Raw genomic sequence first — 18,383 nt, 5'->3', positions numbered from 1 at the left:
CCTCTGCATTTGAGTCATCCCCCTGGTGGCCTAGTGGGGGTTTGCTGGATTATCACACCAGTGAACCAGGTTCGAATCCCAGCAAAACCCTAACACATTTAACTTTTAAAGTTAAGTCCTCTGTACAAGTCCCTGTGAATAAGCTGTTACGATAGACCCGACAATGAATTCAAAAGGATGCCTATTTCATATATCAGGCATAAATTAATTAAAGAAATACAATAAGATGTTATTTATTATGATCCCTGTTACAGTAGAAGTCTTCTGAAATGTGTAGAGGAATTGAAACGGACCTTTGGATTTGAGATCAAAGATGAATACGAGAGGATAATACTTTCAACCTTCATTTCTTGATATTTACATATAGATGTGTTTAATAACATGGCACCTTTTGTTTGAAGCCATTCATTTTTCAAGGGAAAAAAAATATTGGAACATGTGACGAAAAGGGATGTCCTGTTAAATTGGTCGTTTAAACAGTTAATAGCTCTGAATGTCTACTGTTGGTTCAAACCCTGGGTTTACTGCACTTGTCACACCCTGTCCCTTTCAGATCTGATATACTAATCTGTGTACAGAGGTGAAGTGTATAATGTGAGACTGTAACTTCATGTTACATCATTCCTGTACTGCTTTATCATTCTCCCTCCCTTTCCTGTTTTTCCTCTATAAAGAGACCTCTGTGTGGGCGTTCTGCACTCTTTCAGCATGCAGTCTGTACTGAGATATTTGGACCTGGGTTCTGCAGCCCTGGCCGTGTTGCTTGGCCTCATCTCTCTGGTTCTGTTTGAGATCTTCAGATTGAGTTCCTCAAGGAGCCACAATCCTCCTGGACCCAGACCACTGCCCTTCGCGGGGAACGTACTCCTGATGATAAAGGACCCAATGAAGATGATTATAACGGTCAGTTTCTGTTTCTTTTTTCTTTCTTTTTTGCTCATGCTCCATGAAATCATTTTTGGAACATTTTCTTTCATTCAAGAGAACCGTGTGTGTGTGTGTGTACGTGCGTGCGTGTGTGTGTGTGTGTGTGTGTACGTGCGTGCGCATGCGCATGCTGAATAGAAACAGCCTTACATAACAATGGTGTACCTACCAGGTTACTTCTGGTATTCCTGATATAGACATGTTTACACTTGTAAAGTCTCTGTGTACTGTGTGTTGCATAAGTTTTCACTCCCTTGAACTTTTCCACATTTTGTACTGAAATTGGAAGATACTTGATTAAGACTTTAGTTCATGAACCAACACAAGATAACCCATAATTCTGAAGTTTGAGGGGGATCTATATAGTTTGTAAAATTTATTTAATTACAAAACTGTATAGCATGTAAATGAATAAATATTCACCCCCACTTACACCACTGGCACAGTGGTGTAAGTGGTTAGCACGGTCGCCTCACAGCAAGAAGGTTCTGGGTTCGAGCCCAGCGGCCGCTGGGGGCCTTTCTGTGTGGAGTTTGCATGTTCTCCCCGTATCTGCGTGGGTTTCCTCTGGGTGCTCCGGTTTCCCCCACAGTCCAAAGACATGCAGGTTAGGTTAATATGGGACGGCCTTGGGCTGAGGTGCCCTTGAGCAAGGCACCAAACTCCCGACTGCTCCCTGGGCGCTGTTAGCATGGCTGCCCACTGCTCTGGGTATGTGTGTGTGCTCATTGCTCACGTATGTGTGTACGCATGTGTGTGTTCACTGCTTCAGATGGGTTAAATGCAGAGAGGAATTTCACAAGTGTGTGATGAATAAAGTTGTGCTTTCTTTCTTTCTTTTTTTCTTTTTCTTTGGGTAAATAGCTAAAGTAGTTACCATCAGAACTGACTGAGTTACCTGTATGTAAATAAAGGGCCACATGATCTCAGAATAAATACATCTGTTCCTCAAAGGACCCAGCATTTCTTAGAGAACACACCTAAACAAACAGCATCAGGAAGACCTAGAAGCAATCAAAACAAGTCTGGGTCAAAGTTTGTGAATAGTATCAGATTGTGGTTCTAAAAATATCTCAAACGTTCAACAACATTTTCAGTCCTACATGTGGCAGAAACCCAACACTGCTCATCATCCACACTGAGAAGAATGGTGGTGGTAGCATTATATTGGAAATTGGCTGGCAGGGTGGTGTAGTGGTTAGCACTGTCGCCTCACAGTAAGAGGGTTCTGGGTTCAAGCCCAGCGTCTGACAGGGGCCTTTCTGTGTGGAGTTTGCATGTTCTCCCCGTGTCTGTGTGGGTTTCCGCTGGGTGCTCCGGTTTCCCCCACAGTCCAAAGACATGCAGTTAGGTTAACATAGGACGGCCTTGGGCTGAAGTGCCTGAGAATGGCAGCGTGCATGTACGCAGCAGCTTTGCTCTCCTATGATGAACTAAATTTTGTTGTGCAATTGTCAAAGTTGAAGCTAATGGATGAAGGTTTATACAGCTTAATCCAAGAAGTTTGAATGTTCCACAGAGCAGCATTAAGTCTGACATTAATGTTAAAATTGTTATGGTTAAGTTAATGTGACACTTTGCCCATGCAGATGAAGAAGTACGGTGACCTGTGCTGCGTGTATGTGGGCAGGAGGCCGATGATCGTGCTGAATCACATCGAGGTGGTGAAGGAGGCACTAGTTCAGAATGGTATCACGTTTGCTGGGAGGCCATCCATGCCTTTAATAGACTGGGTGACAAAGGGATATGGTCAGTACTGCTGTTGTATTTACTAGTATTTGTTTCTTTTCAGTATGACAGCAGTTTTATGTTTGTTTCTTTATAACTTGATAGTAGTGTGAATTAATGTTTGGTCACCAGTAAAACTCCAATAAAGTAGCGTATTTATTTTGTAGAATAAATGTAAATTACTTTATTATATTTTTAACATTTTGATTTAACACAGGATTTAAATGTGTCATATCCTTCCAGGTGAACTTCAGGTTATGTTTCACAAATTTTGTAGAAAAATGTTTTCATTTTTATTTTTCATGCATGATTTTTACAGATTTATTTTCACATCTGATATTTTTAACACATTAAACATATTTATTTTTGTGATTTTTTTTTTTTTGTTACAATTCCTTTTTCACATTTTTAAACGCAATTAATTTCTCGTGTGATTTTTACACAATACTTTTATTGTCTCTCATCTCTAGCCGCTTTATCCTGTTCTACAGGGTCGCAGGCAAGCTGGAGCCTATCCCAGCTGACTACGGGCGAGAGGCGGGGTACACCCTGGACAAGTTGCCAGGTCATCACAGGGCTGACACATAGACACAGACAACCATTCACACTCACATTCACACCTACGGTCAATTTAGAGCCACCAGTTAACCTAACCTGCATGTCTTTGGACTGTGGGGGAAACCGGAGCACCCGGAGGAAACCCACGCGGACACAGGGAGAACATACAAACTCCACACAGAAAGGCCCTCGCCGGCCACGGGGCTTGAACCCGGACCTTCTTGCTATGAGGCGACAGCGCTAACCACTACACCACCGTGCCGCCCTGATAATATCTCATCTCATTATCTCTAGCCGCTTTATCCTTCTACAGGGTCGCAGGCAAGCTGGAGCCTATCCCAGCTGACTACGGGCGAGAGGCGGGGTACACCCTGGACAAGTTGCCAGGTCATCACAGGGCTGACACATAGACACAGACAACCATTCACACTCACATTCACACCTACGGTCAATTTAGAGTCACCAGTTAACCTAACCTGCATGTCTTTGGACTGTGGGGGAAACCGGAGCACCCAGAGGAAACCCACGCGGACACGGGGAGAACATGCAAACTCCGCACAGAAGGGCCCTCACCGGCCACGGGGCTCGAACCCAGGACCTTCTTGCTGTGAGGCGACAGAGCTAACCACTACACCACCGTGCCGCCCCCGCCCTGATAATATATTAATATAATAAAAATTGAATGGATCCAATAATCCCTTTTGTCTGTCTGTCTGTCTCAGGGATCTTAGCTGTCACGTATGGCCATGCATGGAAGCAGCAGCGGCGTTTTGCTCTCCACACACTACGCAACTTTGGTCTGGGGAAGAAACCTGTGGAACAGCGAGTGGCCGAGGAAGCACGCTGTCTTATAGCAGAGATGCTCAAACATGAAGGTCAGTCACGTGGACAAAGTCCTAATTCTATCACATAAAATAAAACATTGAAAAGGTTGTATACTTGACAGTAAGGGCTCAGATTTTTTATTCTTCCACATCAAATACAATTTGCCACTTTTTTTTTAACCCCTCAGGGAAAGCTTTGAACCCCATGCACCCCATAATGAATGCTGTCTCCAACATCATCTGCTCCATCATCTTCGGAGATCGCTTTGACTACAATGACAAGCGCTTTGCTAAATTCCTGGAAATCCTGAACGAAAACATTAAGCTCTCTGGCTCACCTGTGGGATTGGTAATATAAATGAGCATTAATGAGTTCATCACTGATTACACCACAGTGCTGGTGACTGTGGTTGGTCAGAAGGTGTTGATTAATTTTCCATAACAGCAGCTCTGACAGTGGTACAGCTGCAAATCACAGGTTGATATTAATGCGCTCATTTTAATGTTATCGTTTCTATAGTAACAGCTCATTCACAGGAACTCGTACGACAGACAATCCATATAAACGGATTATTAAAACGTGTGTAAGTGTTGATCTGGTGAATTTCGCTGTCCTTTCTGTCACATTTATGGAAGGAGTCTCCAGTGTTAATAACAGTCACAAGTAAAGCTGTAACTTTACATTTCCTGACATCTTCAAGACAGAGAAGTTTACACTTTGTGGTTTCTTGGTAAAGCCTGTGTCACACTGTCTCATAGCTTGCCATGTAAGTGGCATGTGGGTCAAACACCAAGAAATGAGGTGTATTTTGTTCAAAATTAAAGTCCTGTGACATACACGGTGTATGTGTGACATTTCTGTGGTGTTCCTGTGGCGTATCTGGGGTTTGTATTGGGTTCAAGGGACATAAAGTTATGGCGTACTGAGGCATATGATGCGTTGCCGCAGCATAACCATTTTGTTGTTTTCGTTGGCATGGCGTTTCGTTCTTACGTGTGACGTTGCTGCTGCGTACCTGTGGCGTATCGGCAATGCTTTGTATACTTAAAAAAAAAAAGACGTCTAGCGTATTTACATGAAACACCGGGATATTTAAATAATGCTTCAGTATTTTCTAGAAAGACATGGGTGTATATGGCGGATGCAAGGAAACACACGTGTCTATTATAAAGACACCGGCGTCTATCAGTAGACACAAGACATGTCTTCTAAGTGTTACATTTAGGGGAATTTGAATAAGACATGTCTAAGCCCTTTTTTATTTATAGTGCATGCTATAGTTACAGTGGATATAAAAAGTGTACACACCCTGTTAAAATCATAGGTTTTTCTGATGTAAAAATAATGAGACCACTATAAATAATTTCAAAACTTTCCCCACCTTTAATGTGACCAACAACCTGTACAATTCAGTTGAAAAACTAACAAATCTATTAGGGGAAAAACATAATTTTTTTTAAATGTATAATAAGCTGGTTGCGGGGCGGCATGGTGGTGTAGTGGTTAGCGCTGTCGCCTCACAGCAAGAAGGTCCGGGTTCGAGCCCCGTGGCCGGCGAGGGCCTTTCTGTGTGGAGTTTGCATGTTCTCCCCGTGTCCGCGTGGGTTTCCTCCGGGTGCTCCGGTTTCCCCCACAGTCCAAAGACATGCAGGTTAGGTTAACTGGTGACTCTAAATTGACTGTAGGTGTGAGTGTGAATGGTTGTCTGTGTCTATGTGTCAGCCCTGTGATGACCTGGCGACTTGTCCAGGGTGTACCCCGCTTTTCGCCCGTAGTCAGCTGGGATAGGTTCCAGCTTGCCTGCGACCCTGTAGAACAGGATAAAGCGGCTAGAGATAATGAGATGAGAAGCTGGTTGCATAAGTGTGCACACCCTTAAACTAATATATTGTTGAAGCACCTTTTGATTTAATTACAGCATTTAGTCTTTTTGGGTCGGAGTCTATCAGCCTGCCACATCTAGACTTGGCAATTTGCCCACTCTTCCTTGCAAAAGGGCTCCAAATCTGTCAGATTGCAAGGGCATCTCTTGTGCACAGCCCTCTTCAGGTCACCCCACAGAGTTTCAATTGGATTTAGGTCTGGGCTCTGGCTGGGCTGTTCCAAAACTTTTTTGGGGTCATTGTCGAGCTGAAAGATGAAATTCCTCTTCCTCTTCAGCTTTCTAGCAGACACCTGGAGGTTTTAGGCCAAAATTGACTGGTATTTAGAACTGTTCATGATTCCCTCCACCTTGACTAAAGCCCCTGTTCCAGCTGAAAAAAAACCAACCCCAAAACATGATGCTGCCACCACCATGCTTCACCGTGGGTATGGTGTTCTTTTGTTGATGTGCAGTGTTGTTTTTGCACCAAACATACCTTTTGGAATTGTGGCTAAAAAAATCAACCTTGGTTTCATCAGACCATAACACATTTTCCCACATGCTTTTGGGAGAGTTAATGTTTTGTTTTCATTCATCTCATTATCTCTAGCCGCTTTATCCTTCTACAGGGTCGCAGGCAAGCTGGAGCCTATCCCAGCTGACTACGGGCGAAAGGCGGGGTACACCCTGGACAAGTCGCCAGGTCATCACAGGGCTGACACATAGACCACATAGACACAGACAACCATTCACACCTATGGTCAATTTAGAGTCACCAGTTAACCTAACCTGCATGTCTTTGGACTGTGGGGGAAACCGGAGCACCCGGAGAAAACCCACGCGGACACGGGGAGAACATGCAAACTCCACACAGAAAGGCCCTCGCCGGCCCCGGGGCTCGAACCCAGGACCTTCTTGCTGTGAGGCGACAGCGCTAACCACTACACCACCATGCCGCCCATGTTTTGTTTTTTTTTTGCAAAATTTAGCCGGGCCTGGATGTTTTTCTTTGACCCGATCTCATAGTCCAGACATATGGAGAATACAGGAGATTGTTGTCACATGTAGTACACAACCAGCACTTGCCAGAAATTCCTGTAGCTCCTTCAGTGTTGCTGTAGGCCTCTTGGCAGCCTCCCTGACCAGTGTTCGTCTCGTCTTTTCATCAATTTTGGAGGGACATCCAGTTCTCACTAATGTCACTGTTGTCCCATATTTTCCTCACTTCTTGATGACTGTCTTCACTGTGCTCCATGGTATATCTAATGTCATGGAAATGTTTTTGTACCCTTCTCCTGACTGATACCTTTCAACAATGAGATCCCTTTGATACTTTGTAAGCTCTCTGTGAACCCTGGCTTTTGCTGGAGGAGCAACTGAGTCAATGTCTGAACTTTATTTGGGATTAATCAGAGTAATTTTACTTGATGGCAGGTGTGAACCCAAAAAGACTGAATGCTGTAATTAAATCAAAAGGTGCTTCAACAAAGTATTAGTTTAAGGGTGTGCATACTTATGCAACCAGCTTATTGCACATTTTTTATTTTTAATGTTTTTCCCCCGAACAGATTTGTTAGTTTTTCAATTGAATTGTACGGGTTATAGGTCACATTAAAGGTGGGAAAAGTTTTGAAATTATTTATCGTGGTCTCATTTTTTTACATCAGAAAAACCTATCATTTTAACGGGGTGTGTAAACTTTTTATATCCACTGTACATCACGCCAACTAAAGCATTTGCACGGCGTAATAGGTGTTTGAGCAACGTTCCCGCTTCATCATTGCTGTGTAGCTTTTGTTTTTATGGCGTACTAGTGAGGTATGTGTGACGTATCAAAGTTGCTACGTATGTGTTACGGATTTTTAAGCGCGGACTTAAAAATACGCTGCACCCTGGCATACAAGGAGATCATGTTATGCATCCTAGAGTACTAGCTATGTAAGCTGGTGATGCTGTGATGTTCCTTTCTTACGCCGTATACTGTATATGCAAGGCTGAAATGCCAATGTGTGATACAGGCATAACATGACAACCTGCGTCAATTTTTTTTGTCTTATTAAATTTGAGAGAAAGAAAAAAGTGAGGCTGGTGAAGGAATGACTGTTTATAGCTGCTATAATGTAAGTAAGAACAGGAACTTTTTCATGGACATTCCCCAACATTTAATATGGATAAAAAAAATTATGATGTGTTAATAAATTTTTTTAAAAATGTTAGCGTTGCTAAATCAACATGCTATAAAAGAAATAAAAACACTGGTAACAGTAATTCAGTGTGCCCCCCAAATCATCTGTGAGGTTTTAAGGAGAATGGTAAAGAACTATCAGACAATCTTTATGGACTTTTTTTTTTTCCTCCAGACAAATTGTATCAGGGCTGAGAATCATCATAAATCATCAGAAATGTTTTGTACTGTAGAATCATTTTAGTTCCTAAAAATGTTTTTTATTTTGTTCCCTGTAGTTCTTCAACTTATTCCCGTTTATAAAACACTTCCCTGGTCCACACCAGAAGATGCAGCGGAATGCCAATGCTTTAACAGGGTTCATCCGCGAGTTGATGGAGGAGCACAAGAAGACACTGGACAAGGAGAACCTGCATGACTTCATCGATGCCTACCTGGTGGAGATAAGCAAGGTAAAACGCTCACACTTCAAATACCAACACACAGACAGTGCTATTCAGATCAGAGTGAGGGTTTACTACTGAAACTCATCTCATTATCTCTAGCCGCTTTATCCTGTTCTACAGGGTCGCAGGCAAGCTGGAGCCTATCCCAGCTGACTATGGGCGAAAGGCGGGGTACACCCTGGACAAGTCGCCAGGTCATCACAGGGCTGACACATAGACACAGACAACCATTCACACTCACATTCACACCTACGGTCAATTTAGAGTCACCAGTTAACCTAACCTGCATGTCTTTGGACTGTGGGGGAAACCGGAGCACCCGGAGGAAACCCACACGGACACGGGGAGAACATGCAAACTCCGCACAGAAAGGCCCTCGCCGGCCACAGGGCTCGAACCCGGACCTTCTTGCTGTGAGGCAACAGCGCTAACCACTACACCACCGTGCCGCCACTACTGAAACTGTATTCAGTAAATCAGTTTTCAGATGTCAGACATGAGAGTTACGTATGAGGGGCAGAGTTTGTCTGCAACAGAGGCGTGTCTCAGTTACGCTTGATTCTGATCTTGAACTTAGGTGCATGTTTCTTACATGATATCAGCTCGAGTGAGGAGCAGGATTAGGTCCAGTGCAGCTGTCTGAGACTTAAATGTAACCCCAATATGGCACACGGAAATATATATTTTGGCTGTAAATACACTCAAACATACTATGCAATGTCATTCAAGAGAAATATTAAATACATAAATATGACACTATTCATTAATTAATATTACTATACATGCAGGACACTTTTTCGATGGAACAAAAACGTGTTCTATTCCCTTCTAGCGGGTTTCATTCATTTGGTTTGACAGCGTGCAATATTGTTATCGTATCGCTTATCCTACGTGCATTATGTCACTCTACCCAATGGAGAATGAGCATTGAATATGGTTTACGATATTGCATGGTTGTCAAGACAGCATGACGTCACACATCGGAGAAGTAAAACTTCCACACTAGCAAGCGACTGTGACAATTTGTAAACAAACATGGCCACCAGGTTTTCTCCATTAAATACGGACGACTGTGAGAGAGTTTTGAAAGAGAAGAGAAAGACACGTTGAACACCTGAAAGGAATGTATAATAATAATAATGGCTTTTTTTTCGTGGTTTATCAGATATATTCCATTTAGCTGCATGATACTGACCTCGTCTTTGACTCGTTCAATATCATGCTTACTGGATGGAATACAGTCAAGCTGGAAAGTCTGCACACCCCTTTCACCTTCTCCATGTTTTATTATGTTACAGACCTATTCTACAATAGATTGAGTTCATTTTGTGTCACAAAATTCTACACAAAATAGCCCATAATGACAAAATGAAAGCAAGTTTTTAGAAAATAAGTAATTTTATTTTACTGAAAAAATAGGCTATTTACATATCTGTACACACCCTTTGCCTAATACTTGGTTGATGCACCTTTGGCAGCAATTACAGCTTCAAGACATCTTGGGAAAGAAGTTATGAGTTTGGCACATCATGATGCTGCCACTGCCATGCTTCACTGTAGGGATGGCATTAGCCAGGTGATGAGCGGTGCCTGGTTTCCTCCAGACGTGACGCTTGGTATTCAGGCCAAAAAGTTCAATTTTGGTTTCATCAGACCAGAGAATCTTGTTTCTCATGATTTGAGAGTCCTCTAGGTGCCTTTTGGCAAACTCCAAGCAGGCTGTCATGTACTTTTTACGAAGGAGTGGCTTCCGTCTAGCCACTCTACCATAAAGGCCTGATTTGAAGGAGTGCTGCCTGGATGGTTGATCCTCTGAAAGGGTCTCCCATTTCCACAAGGATACGCTGGAGCTCTGTTAGAGTGATCCTCGGGTTCCTGCTCCCCTCCCTGGCCAAGACCCGTCTTCCTCGATCGCTCAGTTTAGCCGGGCAGCCAGGTCTAGGAAGATTCTTGGTGGTTCCAAACTTCTTCCATTTATGAATGATGGTGGCCACTGTGCTCTTTGGGACCTGTAAAGTTGCAGCAATTTTTCTGTACCCTTCTCCAGATCTATGCCTTGACACAATCCTGTTTCTGAGGTTTGCAGATAATTCCTTTGACCCCATGGCTTGGAGTTTGCTCTGGCATGCACTGTCAACTGTGGGACCTTATATAGGCAGGTGTTGGCAATCTCCAATCATGTCCAATCAATTGAACTTACGACAGGTGGGCTCCAGTTAAGTTGTAGAAACATCTCAAGCAGTATCAGTGGAAACAAAATGCACCTCAGCTCACTTTTGGGTGTCATATCAAAGGGTGTGCACACTTGTGTACATATGATATTTTACATTTTGATTTTTAATAAATTAGCACAAGTGTCTAAAAACCTGCTTTCACTTTGTCATTATGGGCTATTTTGTGTAGAATTTTGTGACAAAAAATGAACTCAATCTATTGTAGAATAAGTCTGTAACATAATAAAATGTGGAGAAGGTGAAAAGGGGTGTGCAGGCTTTCTGGATTAACTGTATATCTGATATACCATGAAAAAAAAGCCAGGCAAATTTAAATATCATCCCTTTAAAGATTACACAGTGATTTTAATAATGTGAATGGGAAGTTCACTCTTCGTATGTAACCTCACTCTGAATATGAGGAACTTTCCCAATATAAATATTGATGTAACTCTTGGACTTGGATGTGTCTAGGAAAAATAATTAAGTTGTGGACTCAGGCTTTAGGACTTGACTGTGCAACATGGAGAAGCTGTCTTTGGCATTACAGAATAGCATCACTTCTTGTTTTGTGCAGCAAGAGTCAAACAAAGATTCAACGTTTCATGAGGACAACCTGCTGATGTCCGCTGCTGATCTGTTCCTTGCAGGAACTGAGACCACAGCCACCACTCTCAGATGGGGTCTGATTTTCATGATGAACCATCCAGAAATACAAGGTACTGTAACAATCAGCTGCATCAATGTGTGCTTGAGAAAACTCCTAATCCTGTAATACTTTGTGTTGAATCTTTACTTTTTGCAGTGATCAATGCGATAATTACAACTCTGAATATGGCCCTGTGCTTTAAAATTGCTGCAATCTGAAAGTAGTTGAAGCTGAAATCAAATTTTAGTGAACAAACCACAAGTTAAAAAAAAACCCCAAAAGTTACAAGTTTAAAAAGCTGACATGCTTTTCAAAACGCATCTCAATCCAAGCATAATTAATAATTCAATAATAACTGAATGTAATCGATGTTCTGTATTGTGTAATCAGAGCGCTGTCATGAGGAGATCGTTCGTGTGCTTGGTTATGATCGCACTCCCAGCATGGATGACCGCACGAGCCTGCCGTACACATACGCCACCGTACACGAGATCCAACGCTTTGGGAATATCGTTCCACTCGGTGTAGTTCACCAAACTATCGAGACGACGCAGTTCCGAGGATACACCATCCCCAAGGTATGAGCTTTAGAGGATCGTCCTTACAAAATTTGTGTTGTCATCAATTTTCATGATATTATCATGGAATTTACTTCTATATAGTTAGATGTGATATGGAAATAACTCCATAGAGCATGTTCTTCTTGACAAATCCACTCTCACAGCGTCGATTTGTGTTTGAGATTTAATAATGGTACATGTCCTCTGTCTTGAAGATGACAAAATATGTTGGTGTATAATAATTTTTTTCTGTTTCTGTGACAGGGAACTGATATTGTACCCAATTTAATGGCCATAATGATGGATAAGGAATACTGGAAACACCCGGACACGTTTAACCCCGAAAACTTCCTGGATGAGAACGGCCAGTTCTGCAAAAACGAGTCCTTCTTGGCTTTTTCTCTGGGTGAGCCATAATTAATGTTGTAAATTAGACTCCTGGAAAATGAATGAGATGGAGAGAGTATGTGGTTTTAGTATCAGGAGTGATTTGTTGAAAATGTGAAGCAGACACAGTGAACTAAAAAATGACATTTGTATGGTTGTTGAACCATGAATTTATGATGGATGCGCATATTAACAGAATAAAATGTGTGTGTGTGTGATGTAGGTCCAAGGGTGTGTCTCGGCGAGTCCCTTGCAAGGACGGAGCTCTTCATCTTCTTCACATCTCTCGTGCAGAGGTTGCGGTTCTCCTGGCCACATGATGCCCCACCCATTGACATGGATGGCATTATGAGTGTGGTCAGAATGCCCCACCCCTTCCATATGATTTGTCATAGTAGGGCATGTTCTGTTCCAAGCTCACCCGTAACGCTTTGATTTTCTCTATTACATCACAATCAGATGTGAAATACGACATATTTGATAGCTTTATTAATCTTCATAAATCAAAAATGTCTGGTTCCTCTCGAGGTTTCTTCCTCGTGCCATCTCAGGAAGTTTTTCCTCACTGCTGTCGTCTCTGGGTTCTTCATTACAGATCTAAATCTACACTGACTTTCTGTAAATCTGCTTTATAATGTCTTGTGCAAATAAAATTGAAATAAAACTAGTCGTAGGACAAACATGGAGACTTGGAGGCATTTTTTTGTTTTAATTTTTAAAATCCAATCTTTCCTATTTATCCATTTTGAACAAAAGTTATTTTTCACTACAACATTCAACTGAGAGGAAATGATCAGGAAAGTCAGAAATACTATACATAGAAGAAACTTCATCAGTCTATATTGGTATTTTAATTGGGATTCATTTTTAAAAGTTAAATACAAATTAAATGTACATTTCTGACCACATCTTTGTGTAAACACCTTGAATACTGGCGTATATATGCAGTAACAGTTTGTTTACATAGAGTGTCATGAATGTCATCATGGACATGAACGTCATGGTAATACTGGGCTTTCAGTGAGTTCTTTGCATTGTTCTTTTTTCTGAGGAAGAATAATTGTACAACATACATCTTTAAGAGAAAAGAAAACAAGAATTTGGTGCACGTTTGAACTTATTTTGGGTTTTTTGAAATCAACACAGGGTCAAAATTATACATACAGGTTCAAAAATTTACACCCACTTAGATTATTAATTCAGTGATGCTGAAAGTTCCAAAATATCTTTTAACTTGCCGAGGCCTCTTAACTTCCCATTCATGATCATGATTGACTACTACACAGCTGGTAGCTCCTCCATGCCAACATCAAAAGGGTTTGTTGGACAGCACTCACTGGATTGACCAACACAGAGTACAATGGGAAAGTCCAAGGAGCTCAGGAGAGCAGCTATTTTTTTTATAACCATTCCCTGACTTAGGAAGATCAACATACTCCTCCCTGTGAGGGAAATTTAATGGACGAACATTATTATTCTCTGTGTTTCTGTATGTTGAGTTAAAGTAGCTTAGTGTACTGAGAAAGATGTTTTTCCCATGTTGTAATCACCTTTCTGTGGCCTTGGCTGGTGATAAGCAGGGTGCCTGAGTTCTCCATAACTACACATCCGCCTGCACATACCAGAGCACGCCGGTGCACGCTTTAACAAAGCTTCATAGAAAATCTTGAGCCAATCACGTGAAGATGCAAGCAGTAAGCGAATGCCTTTAGAGTATAATAGATAATAGCCACTAAAACACAACTCAGAGTGCGCGTACTCTTGGCATCATCAGAAGTGGTGTCTTCTTTTATTCTTCTCTTTCCTATGTTATATATCTGTTATATGATCTACTATAATAAATAACTGAAAAGACGACTGCTAAGTGTTATGAAGAGTTTATTAGAAGTTTCCATTATATCCCTTATTTGGTTTCTGTGATCTCTTATCTTTCCCATGTTGATGGATGATTAACCCTGTGTCCAAAATTGCTCCCTGCTATATAGTGGCACTATATAGTGAGGACGCCATTTTGTAGTGCTGTTCAAAACCTTAGTGAGGATTATTTACACCCTATATAGTGGACTCAAAGTATCCCACAATGCATCACGAAAAGTAGTGTACAACCGACAGTCATTAACCATGCAATATATCCCACCATGCATCGCAGTCGTGCTGAAAGAAATCAAATTAAAAGTCTCAAATTTGATTGACTAAAAGGCAGGGGCAAAGAAGAAAGCATTCAGCCTTGATTTAAAAAAAAAACTGAAAGATGCAGGTACTTTGTATTGATTAATGTGGGAAATGCACTCAGTATAATATGTATTTATCACAAAAATACATGCATGTATTTATTATTTGGAAAACCCACCAGCCAGCTAATATGGCGTTTTAATTGTGCAACAGTAATGACGTAAATACCAGCGCGACAGACTAGTGTCTGAAAGCTTTTTTTTTTCATTTTACCAATGAGCTCACTATATAGTCCTCTATATAGTAATTCCCTATATAGGGAGTCGTGAACGAGTGAGCGATTTCGGACACAGGGTAAGGGAATTTGGCCTCTGTGTGTCACCTCATATTTGTTCCCCAGTTAATCAGGAAGTCATGGATTACAACTTGAAAGTTCCTACACACTCCAGTCAGCTCAAAAATGTACAATTTAAATGGGAAACATGCTTCAGTTACATTGTGTTCACGATAATTTCCAGGGGTGCCAATAATAGTGGCACGTGTTTTTTTGTTGTTGAAAATAATTATTTCTTGATGAGGGATTTGTTTGACTCTGAATACATTTATTTTGATTAAAGGTTGGATTTTTCTCATTTTTTCAGTGTGAGATGAAGCGACTTCACCAAAAGGTGGATTTTTTTTCTAATCCGTTTTACTAAACACAAAGGTTTCAACATCCAAATCTAAACTTTGAGGAGTTCATGTAGAAAAGCGGTGAGGTGATGCTATAATCAGTACTGAAAGAGGATTAATCTCACCTTCTAAAATGATGAATGCGAGCTAGTGGGGATGAGTATTCATCATCTCATTTACACTGAAAATATCAGAATAAGCCATTTTCCATTCTCGTGAGTTCAGTGAAAAGTATCTGCTGGTACATAGTGTAAGTCTTGTAAAACGTGTTTTGCTGAACTTCCACAACATTAAATGTAACTATAAATGAATAAAGTATATGCTGTCAAGGTCAAATTTATATATAAAGCTCATTTAAAAGCAATAAAAGTTGACCAAAGTGCTGTACAATCAAATAGTTAACCATAAAACAGCATAATTAAACACAATAACTAATAAATAATAAGAATAAAGAATTTCAGCACAATAAAGGATGAAGTCAGGGTCTGAAGCTCAAATCAAATGCCAATGAGAAGAAGTGGGTCTTCAGCAGCGACTTAAAAGTTTCTAAAGTCCGAGCAGTTCTTAGATGAAAAATTAAGCTGTTCCAAAGATGAGGGGCAGCCACCGCAAAGGCGCGATCACCCCTGTTTTTGTGTCTGGATCTCAGAAAATCCAAGAACACCTGGTTGAGTGACCTCAGTGCTTTAACCAGGGTATGAAGATGCAGGAGTTCGTCAAGTTAAGGTGGCACCAGCCCATTTAAAACCTTAAAAACAATCCTGAAATGGACAGGATACCAGTGGAGGGAGGCTAGTACCTGTGTTGTGATCACATTTTCTTTTTCCTGTTAGAAGACGGGTGGAAAACTGCAGACGACAAAGAGATGACTGGTAATTTGCTCTATTATGAGAGTAATAAAACACCTCGTGACACACTGTTATAGGAAAATAATGAATTTCAGCATGATAACAGTGACTCTGCTTCATCACACCACCCTGTCATTGATTATTTTCCTATAATAGCATTACAGAAAGGCTTTTATTACTAACATAGTAATATGTAATATGAGTTCTATAGGACTTCCTGAGAACACTCATTGTGAGGATATGATGTTAAACCATTGGCATAAAAGTAATTAAAACTTTCATCAGATATTTTTCAGAGGAGGAAAGAGGCGTGTTTGAACACCAAACCCTTTCAGATACACCACTGCTGGCATGGAGAGGAGCAGGTGCCGGACAGATGGTTGATCCTTCAGCAGTTCAGGGTCCAAAAGAAGAGGACAGGACCTGCGAGCTTCGTTCAAACTGATACCATCCGGCCTCTGAGCCAAAAGTTCTCCCAGGGACTTACTGAGCTGCTGCTGCAATCTCAGATTTGGAGGTGGAGCTAGAGGTAAAGGTCAGAGGATCCAGAGTTATTCATGAGAAGTGATTCCTTTGTTCATTCTACATCATTAGGAGTTATTCTTTATTCAGTCTAAATCATTAGGAGTGATTATTTTTGATTCATTAAGATTCATTATAGGGGGGCACGGTGGTGTAGTGGTTAGCGCTGTCGCCTCACAGCAAGAAGGTCCGGGTTCAAGCCCCGCGGCCGGCGAGGGCCTTTCTGTGTGGAGTTTGCATGTTCTCCCCGTGTCCGCGTGGGTTTCCTCCAGGTGCTCCGGTTTCCCCCACAGTCCAAAGACATGCAGGTTAGGTTAACTGGTGACTCTAAATTGACCGTAGGTGTGAATGTGAATGGTTGTCTGTGTCTATGTGTCGGCCCTGTGATGACCTGGCGACTTGTCCAGGGTGTACCCCGCCTTTCGCCCGTAGTCAGCTGGGATAGGCTCCACAGCTTGCCTGCGACCCTGTAGAAGGATAAAGCGGCTAGAGATAATGAGATGAGATGATTCATTCATTCTGATTCATTAGCAGTGATTCTTTATTCAATTAGGCTGGAAGGAATTATTCAATCTGAATTGTGAGCTATTCTTCCATTCGTTCTGATTAATTAGGAGTGATTCATCCGGAGTCATTACCTTATGAATCATAATTAATGAATCACCCCTAATTCTGACTCATTGCGAGTGATTATTAGATTCAGTTTGATTCATTGCGAGTGATTCATTCATTCTGATTCTTTAGGAATGATTCTTTGTTCAATATTGAATTAGAAGTTATCATTTAATCACTAAACTATATTTTTGATGTTATGAGAATTGCAGGCTATATGTGTTAGTTATCTTACATCTATTTAAAATAAATAAATTAATAATAATAATAATAATAATAATAATAATAATAATATTTTAGTTTTTCACTGGATGTAGTGTGTGATGAAGGAGTTAATAAGAGAATAGTTTAAAATCGTTATAAAAATAAATCTTGACTTACTCTTAGTGGAGTCTGCGGGTAAATTAGTGACAGCAGCATCTTTATAAGATCTCCCCTCAACACTTTGAGCGGCTCTGCGCCTTTCCCCGGTCATTACAGCCCTCTCACACACAAATAATTCAATAACAGACAAGATATCTGATGTTCTTCGAACAGAGCTCTGAAACACACTCACCTCAAGGCATTATTAATCAATTTCTTCCACCCAAACACCTTAAAGTTCCCTTTCACTTCCGTTTCAGAGGAAAGCTTGTGTTTTTGTTTATCAGGCTCCGCCCACAAACACGCGCGTCACTCGAAACGTCAGACGCGATCACGTGCTCACAGGTTGTCGTTGATACATTCCAAAACAGTATCCATGCACTGTGTTTACATGAAAACAGATGGTGCTGTTGTGGTGATTTTATATCCTAAATGTAACCATGCACACATCCCTTGATGTCATTATACAAGCAATAATTTGTTTTATGATGATTGTATTTTGACTGGATGGAAAAACATCAGTGGTGTAGTAGTGAGCGCTGTCGCCTCACAGCAAGAGGGTTCGAGTGTGGTGTGGGTTTGGGCCCAGCGGCCGGCGAGGGCCTTTCTGTGTGGAGTTTGCATGAGTTTCCTCGGGGTGCTCCAGTTTCCCCCACAGTCCAAAGACATGCAGGTTAGGTTAACTGGTGACTCTAAATTGACCGTAGGTGTGAATGTGAGTGTGAATGGTTGTCTGTGTCTATGTGTCAGCCCTGTGATGACCTGGCGACTTGTCTAGGGTGTACCCCGCTTCTCACCCATAGTCAGCTGGGATAGGCTCCAGCTTGCCCGCAACCCTGTAGAACAGGATAA

The 18,383-nt window shown here is 41.4% G+C and overlaps 1 protein-coding gene and 1 long non-coding RNA gene across 2 annotated transcripts; one reads left to right on the top strand and one right to left on the bottom strand.

Moving 5' to 3' along the window:
* Positions 1-674: 674 nt before the first annotated feature.
* Positions 675-13,022, top strand: LOC132896741 (cytochrome P450 2B4-like). The gene is made up of 9 exons (XM_060937776.1): positions 675-903; positions 2,517-2,676; positions 3,936-4,088; positions 4,226-4,386; positions 8,366-8,539; positions 11,324-11,465; positions 11,786-11,973; positions 12,220-12,361; positions 12,566-13,022. The coding sequence occupies exons 1-9, from the start codon at positions 709-711 to the stop codon at positions 12,775-12,777; spliced, it is 1,527 nt and encodes a 508-aa protein (XP_060793759.1). The 5' UTR covers positions 675-708; the 3' UTR covers positions 12,778-13,022.
* Positions 13,023-13,174: 152 nt separating this feature from the next.
* Positions 13,175-17,815, bottom strand: LOC132896742 (uncharacterized). Its single transcript, XR_009656153.1, has 2 exons — positions 17,550-17,815; positions 13,175-16,557 (listed from the first exon to the last, which is right to left on the bottom strand). It is a non-coding gene; the product is annotated as an uncharacterized LOC132896742 (long non-coding RNA).
* Between the last annotated feature and the right edge of the window lie 568 nt (positions 17,816-18,383).

Source organism: Neoarius graeffei, chromosome 13 (genome assembly GCF_027579695.1).
Source record: "Neoarius graeffei isolate fNeoGra1 chromosome 13, fNeoGra1.pri, whole genome shotgun sequence".
In the NCBI taxonomy this organism is placed as follows: Eukaryota; Metazoa; Chordata; class Actinopteri; order Siluriformes; family Ariidae; genus Neoarius; species Neoarius graeffei.
This window is presented reverse-complemented; position numbering and strand designations above follow the sequence as displayed.

Coding starts and splice junctions, on each gene's coding strand:
- LOC132896741 (XM_060937776.1), top strand. CDS start 709: ATGCAGTCTGTACTGAGATATTTGGACCTGGGTTCTGCAGCCCTGGCC. Junction 11,974..12,219: donor GAGGATACACCATCCCCAAG/GTATGAGCTTTA, acceptor TTTCTGTGACAG/GGAACTGATATTGTACCCAA. Junction 12,362..12,565: donor CTTCTTGGCTTTTTCTCTGG/GTGAGCCATAAT, acceptor TGTGTGATGTAG/GTCCAAGGGTGTGTCTCGGC.